The 12,565-nt window shown below is 50.1% G+C and overlaps 1 protein-coding gene across 1 annotated transcript in view; it reads left to right on the top strand.

Moving 5' to 3' along the window:
* DNAH9 (dynein axonemal heavy chain 9) overlaps window positions 1-12,565 on the top strand; it is a 342,755-nt gene that overhangs the window by 155,993 nt on the left and 174,197 nt on the right. Inside the window, 5 exon segments of the mRNA XM_047707126.1 lie at window positions 1,115-1,242; window positions 2,660-2,768; window positions 3,907-4,054; window positions 7,496-7,670; window positions 12,290-12,463. Of these exon segments, the coding sequence (XP_047563082.1) occupies window positions 1,115-1,242; window positions 2,660-2,768; window positions 3,907-4,054; window positions 7,496-7,670; window positions 12,290-12,463 (734 nt within the window).

Genomic DNA, 12,565 nt, shown 5'->3' with positions numbered 1-12,565 from the left:
AAGTTTTCATGTAAAGCTTTGAAAAGTTAGAGGAGGAAATCATGAGCTCAACAGTAGGTGGTAAAAACTCAGGAGCTGTTCCTAACTTAAAAATTCTAAGTAAAATAGGAATAGATAGAAATCCCTTAAATATAGTAAATTTAAATCTTTATAAATAAAGCTTTGTCTAAAGCCCAAAGCAGGGGGGGAGCATTCTGAATGATGAGAAACTAAAGCCATTTCTATTAAAATCAAGAATAAGTCCAGGGGAGCTGTTACTAACATTATTGTTCAGTACTCTTGGCGTGGGATTCTAGAAAATGCAGTAAGACAAGAAAATGAAATATATGATATAGGTTAGAGGAAAGGAAAAAAATTACTATTTTGCTGCTAATACAACTTTATTCCTAGAAAATTCAGGAGACATTTTGAAAAAAAGATCAGTAAAATTAATATGAAAATTTATTAATGTAACTAAGCATAAAATAAATACACAGAATTTGATAACTTTTCTCTCTATAACTAAAAAGGGGAAATACAGGGGAAAAATATCCGATTCACAATAGCAACAAAACTATGAAATGTTGAGGAACGCTTTTAGCCAGAGATACATTGAAAACACTGTAAAAGTTTATTATGGAACATAAAGTAATATTTGAGTAATGAGAAGACATACCATAGCATCAACTGGGAAAGCTTACTATCATAAAAATCAATTCTCTCCAAATTAAGATCTAAACCTCATGTGTGCCAATTAGAATCACATTGGGAACGTCTCTCAAAGCCTGGGCTGCGTCATGAGGGATGAAATCTCACCTGGAAGTGTTTTCTGTAAATCCATCCTATCCCAGTTGCCTGCTGAAGCGATTCTCCAGATCCCTTGTCACCTAAGCCAGTATCATCAGATTTCGTTGCATTCTGCCAATGTTCTTCCTAAAAGGGTCCGAGGGAGACACAGAGACAGCAGCCCTTGGCACTCACAAGGAGATTCCAATAGATTAAGATACAAATCCAGTCCTGACCTGCCTTTTCCATTTACACCTTCTCCTGGGTGTCATAGCTAAGAGGGAAAGGCTGTCTGATGAGAAAGGGCATCAATGAGATTGGTTGGTGAGTGATTCATGGTTGCTTGTAGGACTGTTCTCTTCCATCATGCGGGAGTTGGCCAACGTCACCCACGACGGGCCCAAGTGGATCTTACTGGATGGCGACATAGACCCAATGTGGATCGAGTCTCTGAACACTGTCATGGATGATAACAAGGTATGGGAGGGGGGGAACCCCCACGCCCTCATCACCTAGGAAACCAGCTTCCCAGGTGCATTTGGAAATCTCGATCCCACCAGAGGACTGGCGCCAAGTAAGGAGTTGCTTGAACACTAGTGTCTTTGTCTTCTTCCCCAGCTTTATTGAGATATAATTAACATATAACGCTGTGCAGGTTTAAGGTATGTGACGTGCTGATTTGAAATATGTGTCTCTTGTAAAATGACCACAGTAAGGTTAGCTAACAACTTTTTCCTAACAACTTTGTCCATTGCACGTGTGCAATCCCTGCATTTTTAGCATTGTCGTAACTGTTTTCAGAATCGTCTGCCCAGAGATGGATTTAATATGCAGAGCTGGAGAGAATCTTAAGTCCTCTGTTCAAATCTCTTCCCTTAAGTTTTTCCTTCTTTATAAATAAGGACGCCGAGGGTCAGAAACATTCTGAGCCCGTCAGCCATCCTCAGTGGTGACAAACCGTTATCCTGGGAGAGCGTATTTTATTTGTCGTAAACAGTGGACATTGACACCAATAAAGTGGCCTCTGAGCTGGTAGCTGCTCCTGAATTTACTCAGAAAACACATCCGGATTAGAAGTGTTATGATGGTTTCAGCATTGACAGACTCATTAAACTAAACGTGTGTCCTCCCAGAGGGGCCCACTTTACTTATTTCTTACGGAAGTGCAGTGGACACGCAATGTTGCGTGCGTTGTTGGTGCACAACGTAGTGATTGGAAGCCCTCTGTGTAAGGGGGCGCTCACCACAAGGGGGGCTCACATCTGCCACCGTATGATGCTGTGACAAAACCACTAACCATATTCCCTACACTGTACCTTTCATCTCCATGACTTGCTCATTCCATAACTGCAAGCCCAGTACTGCACCCTTCACCCATTTTGCCCATGCTCTCACCTCCTTCCCTAGAGGGACCACTTTATCTTTTTTAAAGATTTTATTTATTTGAGAGGGGAGAGGGGAGCAGAGGGAGAGGGACCAGCAGACTCCCAGCTGAGCCTGGAGCCCGACATGGGGCCCGATCCCACGACCCCGAGATCATGACTTGAGCCAAAACCAAGAGTCAGACACCCAACCAACTGAGCCACCCAGAGGAACTACTTAAGAAACAGTAATATGAACCCTAAACGCTTCTTAGAAGCAATCTTGTTATTCCAATGTGGTCTAGCTCGTTCGAATCCTTGACCATCATTGACTCCTTTTAGAGAACTTGTTTTTTGATCCACTACACACACAGGGATGGAGGTAGAGGGGCTAGAGGAAAAGAGGTAGAGGATTCTTGTAGAAAATTCAGCAAATACTCATAATTATAGTGAAGAAAATAGTCCTCCTTAATCCCTGCTGTGAGGAATCTGCCCTCCTCCCTCCTACCTGGGGTGTCCCTCCCTGTGTCCAGGTGCTGACCCTGGCCAGCAATGAGAGGATCCCCCTGAATCCCACCATGAGGCTGCTCTTCGAGATCAGTCACCTGCAGACGGCCACACCGGCGACGGTCTCCAGAGCAGGTATGACCCAAGCAGGGAGAGAACTCGCCAGGCTGCTCACTTGGAAATGGGTGCTTTCAGCCTTGTGTAGGGTACGGCCAGCTCTGAAGGAAGCTCCAGACAGGAGCCAGACTCGGTCCCGTGGACCTCTGGCTGGCTTCTAGCCCCGATCTGTGTCCATGAGGGTGAGCAGGTGCCCTAAAGCCAAGGCCATGCGCTGTTCTTAATTTATAGATAGGAAGGGACAGGCCCCTGAGCTGGGCCACTGTCCTCTGCCCAGAAGGGCCTCAGCTGAGCCTGCTTTTTGGTCAGTTCCTGCCTCCCACGTCAGTGGAGATGAGCAGGGACTGCGCTTCTCACTGCATTGTGGTGAGAGGTGACAACCTTGTACCTTAACTTACCTCTGACTCCTCTGTGAAATTGATCAGCCCAGCCTAGAGCGTCAGAACAGAGGGTCTGATCTCCACCGTCACATCAGATTCCCTCTTGAGGACCCAGCTGAGGGTGGGCACATGGGTCTGGAAAAGTCTGTAATCATTCCCTAGGGCTGCCTAACAGGCCACCAGAGACTTGGTGGCTTTCCAGACAACAGACATGTACTCCCTCACAACTCTAGAAGTCAGGCATCCAGCTTCGAGCTGTCAGCCGTCCAGGGGAGAAGCCTGTCATGCATCTTCCAGCCCAGGTGCTGGCCCCAGGACTCCAGCCTCCACCTCCTTAGCCACGTGGCTGCCTACTCCGGGTGTGCCTTGCCTCTCCTGTCTCTTACGGGGACACCGGTAAAAGTTCAGCCAGATAATACGTGGCGATCTCGTTGTGAGACCCTGAATCACATCCGCAAGGGAAGGGCTTTTTACAGGTAAGGTCACATTCACAGGCTCCCAGGATTAGGACAGACACATCCTTCTAGAGCCCACCATGACGAGGATGTGTCATCACAGCCTTCTTTCCTCCTGGGCCTAGACTTGGCCATTTGACTGGTCCCCACCCAGAGCAAACCCAGAGCAGACCCGCTTACCCTCTCAAATCAAGGCCGGCTCTCTGTTTCTTCAGAGTCCAGGTTTCCATACATTTTCTACCAGACAGAGTAACTCCTGGGGGTAAGGAGCCCGCTGTCCTCCGTTGAGGCTTCACTGATCAGAACTCCCTGTGTCCCCAGGAATCCTGTACATCAACCCGGCAGACCTGGGGTGGAGTCCTCCAGTGAACAGCTGGATTGAGAAGAGGGAAATGCAGACCGAGAAAGCCAACCTCACCATTCTGTTTGACAAGTACCTCCCGGCCTGCCTGGACACGCTCAGAGCCAGGTAGGCCTTGAAGCCCAGTGCAGGAGCCCGTCAGTTCACACCTGATAGCCCGCTGATGTCCCGTCCCTGAAGCCAGATGTCCACAGAGCCCTCCCCTCTGGGTGGGCAGGGGGCAGAGGGCGGCACACGTTACCAGATGCCTCTTGTATGCTCAGGCAAGAGTACAGAGGATTCTGTATTCTTGTATACAAGAATCGCAGAGCCTATGGGTTGTACTATGAGATGACCGTCCTGAGATCCTTCACACTGCAGGGCACATAGCTGGCCTCCTTAGAAATGATACACATGTCCACTGAGCAGACCTGGAGGTGATGATGACACATGTCCGGGATAAGCAGGGCCTGCTTCCTGTCACCGGCTGAGTATGCCCACCGCCCAGATAATGCAGGACCCGTTCTGGCCCCTGGGGACTCTGCAGATTCGCTTTTCCTCTTAGGGGTTTGCAAAAGTAAAAGCAGTAATCGCTAACCACTTAGCCCGTAAACGAAAGAATGAGTGCTCTTAAAATAAGGAGACTTATTACAGCAGGAATTCTGCAACTGCCGGCAGAGGGAGGCTCGGGGTCTGGAACCTGGTTTTGTTCTATCCTTTCTTGCCCGTCGACGCGCGCTTCCCTGAGTCAGGCAGCCAGCCTCCTAGTTCAGCCCAGTCCAACCATCAGCGGTCAGGGCTGGGGAGGCGGCGTGGCTCAGGGTTCCGAAATTCTCGAACCTTCACCGAGGTCGGGTCAGGATGATGTTTCTGGGAGACGAAGGCCACTGTTCAGAATGATCCTTGAATAGGACAGAGCAGAGCTCGCAAGCATGGAGGTGGAGGGAAAGAGATCTGCAGGTGGCAGGAGGCCCGGGCACTGTCCCAACCAAGAAGTATTTTCCCAATCTGCCCCATTTTCTGAAACCCTTGAAAAGTCTCCAGCCTCTGTGGCCTGTGGGCTCCTTATGGCCTTGGAATCTAATGAGATAAAGCAGCCCGGGTGGCAGGGGAGGCTGGAAAATGGGCATGAGTGGTCAGTGATGCAGGCGGGCCAGGGAGATAATACTCCACGGGAAGGGCAGGTTTTGGGAAAGTAGCGAGCGTACCCCATCCTACATCATTTGCTGAGACACTGATCCAGTAGAGCCTGTGGCTGAAAGTCAGGCTCTTTCGGACCCTGGGCTTTTAGGACAAGAGATGCCAAACTCTTATCTCTCTCTCTCTCTCTCTCTCTGTGTGTGTGTGTGCGCGCGCACGCGCGCGCATGCACACATGCAGAAGAGCGTGCACTGGCCTCCACACCAAGCATCGGAGATGCTGGCAGTGTGCAGTCTATCTAGAGACAGTCCCCCACCCTGATGTCTGAACTCTGTGGCCACCAAGGACGAAACACGTCCCTGGTATATGGTGCCCGCATAGGGTGCTGTAAGCGCTCACGCGATTCCTAAGAGGGCAAAGCATCCATGGGCAGGGGGCTGAGGTTCCAGGCTGTGCCCTGGGCACCACGGCTGTCAGGAACCAGGCACAGGCTTCCAGCTCAGACTTCCCTCCTAAGGCCAGCTTTTGGGGGGGCCCTGGTACCACAGAGCTGTGGGATGTCCACATGTAATAATTTTTATATTCAACAAGCTGGCCTCATAAAGGGGGGATTATAAATCAACTTGATTTTGTTTCCTACTGCTCCTTCAAAAACCCTTTTTATGCGGCTTGTCCTCCTCCCACGCCTACATGAAATCTAGGTCCCCATTTGTGACTTTCCTGGTCATTCTGCAGTCATTCAGAGACTCGTCTTCGCTTCTAGGGACACACACGTGAAAACTTGGAAAAGCAAACTCCATTTACAGGGAAAGCTTTTGTCACTGCCCCCCTCTCAGCCCTGCTCTAACCTGCAGTGGGAAAGGAGTGCTTGACATCTTTTCTCCTCATTCCTCTGCCCCCCACCACCACCAACCCCCAACCAGCTGTAGCTTCTGCCCCCTTGGGGTCAAACAGGGACAGAGAAAAGAGAAAGGGCAGGAAAGGTCTTAATGGCTGGAACCAGCATGGTCTGAGCTACCCTAAGCGTGGCAGATGTCAAACCCAACTCTCTCTCAAAGATTCTGAGTTCCTTGGCCCCTCCACCATCACTGGAGACCTCTGAGGTGCCTTTCTTGGAAGTAAGAAATGCCTCTCCACCAGCCAATCATGCAGGCTCCTCCTGCAAAGCCCTCCAGTGGCCCTTGGCTTTCGGACCACCCTTGGATCCCAGGAAATGCTCATACCTCTTTGCTTTGATGAACTGGGGTATGGGCTGCCCCAGCAAGCAAGCCCCCCACACTCCACTGTTCAAGAGAAGCAGGTGTCCTTGGGCTTCCTGGGCACCTGTCCCTTCCCACCTCAGAACAGCCATGCAGCCCCTTCCCCAGCGCTGTGCCGGGCCAGCACCTGCCTTCCCTGTGAGCTCTCCTCCAAACCCCATATGCTAATTTCTCTCCCCTCCAGCGTCTCCCACTTTGACCCTCTCTATCCCCTGAGAAGACCAGGGGCCCCGCAATTGTCTGGAACCTGCTGGCAATGGTCCATGTAGTCGGCCTCTGTTGCCTTGGTGCCTCACACAGAACCGGGCCTGAGACAGTGGGACATGAACATTCCATCACAAGCACAGTGGGAAAAATGAAGATAAGCCTGTCAGTCCTTAATATTCTCATCCCTCGTGGAAGTGGTACCTAGACCATGGGACAGCCTCATGGTAGTGTTGCCATTAGGACCGCCACCTGGTGAGAGCCAAGCACAGACCAGACGCAGTGTGCAGTGTGTGCTCGCAGTGGGGGAGCAAGCCTGTGAATGTGCACACGTGCATGCTCACACTTGTGTTCCCTCATGCATAGAGGCATCTCTTGGTACCTGCCCTTCAGTCAGGACCTCCAAACCCAGTGTGGAAAGTTCACAGGCCACGGCGAAGAGAGCTGTGTTTCCAGAAGACAAACCCCATCGAGCAAATCATGAGTGTGTAAAGTGAACATCTGTCAGGTCCTCTCTGCCCCCACCCCCAGCAAGACTCTGGGTCCTGAGAACAGCTTTTCTGTGTGGCTGAACTGAGGGAAGGACCTGAAGGAGAGGAGGAACCAGCCTCAGCCGCAGCCCCGCACCCTCCTGACCCTTGAGGAAACGGTGAGGGAGTGACGATGAGATTTTTACCCCATCATGTCACAGTGGTCTACACCGCTGCCGATGACAGGAGCATTCGGTGTGCAGAGAAGGGAAGAGCTGACGGGGAAGGTCCCAGAGGAAGGGCCATGAGAAAGAACCTGCTCAGAGCACTCTGCACCCCTCTTACTGAGGAGCCGATGAGAGTGAGGGCTTGGGTTGTCCCCACGTAATCCCAAAGAACTGGCGGGTCACAGGTCACCCCAAAACCAAGTGGGTTCCAACAGGCCTCTGGCATGGAAAATCCAGTGTCATCCGGCGTATCTGGGTCTCTCTTTGCAGATTCAAGAAGATAATTCCGATCCCAGAGCAGAGCATGGTCCAGATGCTGTGTCACCTTCTGGAATGTCTCCTGACTGAGGAGGACGTCCCCGCGGATAGCCCCAAGGAAACCTACGAGCTGTATTTTGTGTTTGCCGCCATCTGGGCTTTCGGTGGAGCGATGGTCCAGGACCAGGTAAGAGGACATGCCATGGTTAACCCCCACATGCAAACCCACAGTGGCAAAAACTAGTCTTCCAGCAAAGATCTGGGAAAAGAGGACCGCTAAATGTCAGAATGAACATGAAGGCATCAGACTATTTGGTTATCCATCCGTTGATCTGCTAAAGACATCAGCCTCCAGAGGAGGGCCTCTTGGAGTGAGACAGATGAGCTCGGGCTATGTTTTGAGCTCCTGCTTTTGGAGTTAGTGATGTATCCCGATTTCTTGGGGGAGTTGCAGTGTTTTTGGAACAGAGGTGTAGGTCCACTGCTTTGCAAGATGATGTGTGTTTGATGGATGGAGTGATGCTGTGTTACAGAAGCTTTAGAGGGCGGAATCCCCTTAGCATTCCAGAACAAGTGCGGTACGGATGACTCCGTGCCAGACCAGAGTTAATCAGCAATCCCCCGAAACCCTGAGCTGTCCACAGGAGTATGGACCAAAGGTTAAATGACATCTAGGGCTAGGAAAACAAATCACTATTTCTATCGTGGTATTGGCTGCTGTGGCCTCAGGTATGGGGGTAGGGATGTTGGCTTGGAATATCTTGGCATCCTATTCCTAACCCTTCCAATATCCCCATACTTTTTCTTTTCTTTTCTTTTAAAAATTTTATGAATTTATCAGAGTGAGCACGAGCTAGGGTAAGGGATGGAGGGGGAAGGAGAAGCAGGGAGTCTGAAGTGGGGCTCAATCCCAGGACCCCAGGATCATGACCTGCTGAAGGCAGACGCTTAACTGACAGAGCCAACCAGGCCCCCCTGCAGACATTTTCCTGGCTTAGTTTTCTCCAAATGACAAGTTCTTTATCTGGAAACATCAGAGTCAAGGTTAGGCAAACCAGTCTTGGACAGCCGCCTCCAGCTATCAGGCAGTGTCACATGGGGGCTGAGGGTATAGACTCTGGATCTGAATCCTAGCTTTGCCACTTAGGACCTGAGAGACGTTGGGCAAATCGCTTCCCCTCCCCCCACCTTACTTCCTGCCTGTGTACGAAGGCGATGAGGGTGCTGACAGCGGTACCCAGTTTCTGTGGCAGTTGTAAGGTTACAGGAAGGGATACTGTTTGCGATCGTCCAACACAGATATATGCAAAGTTCTTAAAATCATGAGGGAGCACACACCTGCTTATTAATAGTCGTCTCGTACCAGAAATACTCAGTTTCAGAGCAAGTGTCCAGTACCCCCCTCATTGCAAGGAATCAAATCAAGCTGTAGTGGGTGGACAGTTAAGATTTACTCTTTCTGGTCTGGGTTGATCGGAGGCTCTTTTGAGGAGAGAGGTAGAAAGTTTCAGCCTCCCAAGGCAAAGCCATGTTCTAGAATCAAGATGTCGGTGAGCCGGGAGCACAAATTTCGAATGAACAATTAATTTCTTGTCCATTTGCACAAGCCCTGGGTGTTAGCATCTGTCTTCCCTCCCTTCCCTCCCTGAGATGCTCTTTGGTGCTCCACATTTAGAATGCAGCTCTCGCAAGCTCCCAGTGTACCTCTCCCCATCATCAGAGCCAGAGCCAGATGTTGGGTGGGGAGTGGGGGGGAAGGCACATACCCAAACTGGGAGTGAGGCATCTGAGAATTTCACTCTGCCACTCTGAGATTCTCCATGGACTGTTGCTTTGACAGCTTTCCATTTCCCCTTTGAGGCAAGGAATCCAGCAGGATGGACAAGACCTCGCCCAAGTACTGAGATGCAAAAGGCACAGGTTACTGCTTTCCATCAAATGCAGGCCTGACCTTTCAACAGCTCGTGTGTCAGAGAGCAGTGCTGCTGGGCTTCTCCCCCGCGTTGGTGCTTAGCAGGCAGTAGGGGCTCAGGGTGAAGACACTTGGTCAATTTCTCTATGGCAGTACACATTTAAATCCACTCAGCTCTCTTTAAAAGCCTGGGAGAACGCATGCATCCTGGCATCCCGGGCCCTGGAGCACTTGGAGCCGTAGGCAGCCATGCTAGCACATGGGGAGAGGACGAGGGAGAAAGCTTTTAGCAGCAGGGAAGGCCCAAAGCCTGACACCAGCCGCATTCAAACCAAACACCAGAAATAGTGCCCTAAGTAGAAAAACAGGAAGCCGGGCAAAATATTCACACCAGGAACAGCAGTGGTGCTGATGTTTGTAAAGCTGCCATTAAAGCCAAGGAGAAAGTCGATTTGCAGCCCATACCCGAGTTGGAGCTTCAAAAGCAAGACAAGCTTCTCACTGAATACTTTGCAAGGATCACAGGAGATGGTGATGTCTCAGCACCAGCTCTCTGGGACCAAACACCTGAGTCCAACTCGTGGTGCCTCCGTGTGCTTCCAGAAGCTGTCCTTTTCCGTTCTGTCTTTTCATGTATCAGATAGGAAGAGTTGGTATTAGCCAGGAGAGCTCGGAGCCTGGGGAGCGTCAGGTGAGCTGATGTTACAGCCCAGACTCTTGTGCAGTATACAGATGGACCTCAGTGTCCTCAAGTTCAAGGGGCAGGAAGGGGCCACAGCACTGTCCAGATCCAAAGGCAATGGGGTGTCTGAAGGGGCCTCTTCATGAAGGTCACTTCTGAAGAGACATCCAAGGAACTGAACCGAGAGAGCGCTCCTGGCTGACTCAGCAGAGGTGACCCTGGCTTTAGTGTACCATTGGAGTGGAGGTGAGGTCATGGGCTGATACTAGAGAGGAGACAGTGCTGGTACGGCTCATCAGCAGTGGGGTGGGGGCTGGTTCCATGACCCAGAAGCTCAAGATCGAATTGGAGGCGGGAAAGAAGATCCACCCAACCTCCTTTGTTCTAGAGATGGCCTTGGATTTTCCACAGAAATCTAGAACCAGGTTTTTTAATAAGAAGCTAAAAGTCTTGAAGGGTTTTATCCAGGAGCTAAAAAATGGGTTTTTTTCCAGGTCTTCTGATTGTAGAGCCCAATATGGAGAAGATAGAGCACTCCCTTCATTTGAAGTCAGATCAGAAGAAGAACAGCAAACAAGTCTGTCCTTCCGTTAGACCTTGTTTCTGTTCTCATTCGAAAGCAAAAAAAAATTAAAAAAAAAAAAAAGCACTCAATGAAATAAGTCAAGCAGAGAGAGTCAATTATCATATGGTTTCACTTATTTGTGGAGCATAACAAATAGCATGGAGGACAAGGGGAGATGGAGAGGAGAAGGGAGTTGAGGGAAATTGGAAGGGGAGGTGAACCATGAGAGACTGGACTCTGAAAAACGATCTGAGAATTTTGAAGGGGTGGGGGGTGGGAGGTTGGGGGCACCAGGTGGTGGGTATTGTAGAGGGCACAGATTGCATGGAGCACTGGGTATGGTGCAAAAATAATGAATACTGTTATGCTGAAAAATAAAAAAAAAACTAAAAATAGGAAAAAAAAAAAGCACTCAAAAAAACTAAAAAATAAATAAGAAAGCAAAAGTATTCAGTCATACTTACCCAGTAAGAGACAGAACGAGGAGTTCCATTTCCTGCGAATCCAGAATCACTGCCACACGCCCAGCTTCCCCATTTGTCCAGCCTTCAAATTCCATCTTTGTCCTGCCCTCCAGAAGCATTCCCTAAAATGCTCAATCCACGGGCACCCCAGTGGCTCCATCTGTGAAGCGTCTGCCTTCGGCTCAGGTCATGATCCTGGAGTCCTGGAATGGAGCCCCGTGTCAGGCTCCCTGCTTGGTGGGGAACCTGCTTCTCCCTGTCCCTCTGCCCTTCCCTCCACTCGTGCTCTCTCTCTCCCCCAAATAAATAAAATCTTAAAAAAAATAATAAAATGCCCAACCTGGGTCTTTTTTTAAGTTTTCTTTTTGGGATGTTTCCTAGGTCTGCCTGTTCAAAAAATAGGCTTCCTGCCAGTAGTATGCGGGTATGCTATGGGGGTGTGTGTATGTGTGTGTGCACGCATATATGTACATGTTGTGTGTTTCAGCTTGGACACAATGAGATTATTTGAGTCTACTGGATGTCCAGCCCTATCCTGAAGGGCTCTTGATCTAATGCAGATGCATGTAAATTATATGTCTCTACCTGTTCCTTCTGTCAGAAAAACCAGCACAACTTTGTCTCTGCTACTCCTACATTTTAGACATTTTAGCTCTTGGAGGAACCCTAGAAGTCCTCTTTTCTAGGATGCTCATTCTACAGATGAGGGTACTGAGGCTTTTCTTATCCTGCCACCCCATACCCCCCGATGACAAAAGCCACCATCTTATTCATTCTGTCCCTGACCGCCACCCTGGAATGGCTGAGTCTCTCGGCTGTCTGGGAGGCTGTGGGTCCATCTATCTTTTCAGGAGCTCTTGGCCACATTTTGCCCATCTTGGGGTCATGGGTGCCCCCCCAGTATTCTTATACCCCTCTCCCTGCACCCCACAAGGATGCTCAGATGCAGCATCAGCCACATGGTCAAGCAGTGGCACGCGCACCTGCTCAGGGCCGGCCCCCCGAGCCACTGTGGCTCATCAGGGCTGATCCCCGGGGAAGTAGCATTCTTCCTGGAGAAGCTGCTCCTTCGAGCAAAGCATCTCACATTTCCCACTCTGACCTCCTACCTGAGACCAGGGCAGTGTGTCCAAGCTTCAGAAGCCCTCGAGAGCCTTCCCCCTGACCCACTCTGTGTTGGCAGCTCGTGGACTACCGAGCAGAGTTCAGCAAGTGGTGGCTGATGGAGTTCAAGACGGTCAAGTTTCCCTCCCAGGGAACCATCTTTGACTACTACATAGACCCAGCAACAAAGAAATTCGAGCCTTGGTCCAAGCTCATCCCCCAGTTTGAATTCGACCCTGAGATGCCCCTGCAGGTGAGTGTGGCCGAGTGACAGAGGATGTACGGTTGCCCCAAGGACCTTTAGTGGCTCTGGTGGAAGCCTCTTTATTAGCAGCCAAGCATTTTAACCTTGCAG

This window comes from Lutra lutra, chromosome 16, assembly GCF_902655055.1.
Source record: "Lutra lutra chromosome 16, mLutLut1.2, whole genome shotgun sequence".
Taxonomy (NCBI): domain Eukaryota; kingdom Metazoa; phylum Chordata; class Mammalia; order Carnivora; family Mustelidae; genus Lutra; species Lutra lutra.
Note: the sequence above shows the minus strand (reverse complement) of the source record. Positions and strands in the feature narration are given on the sequence as shown.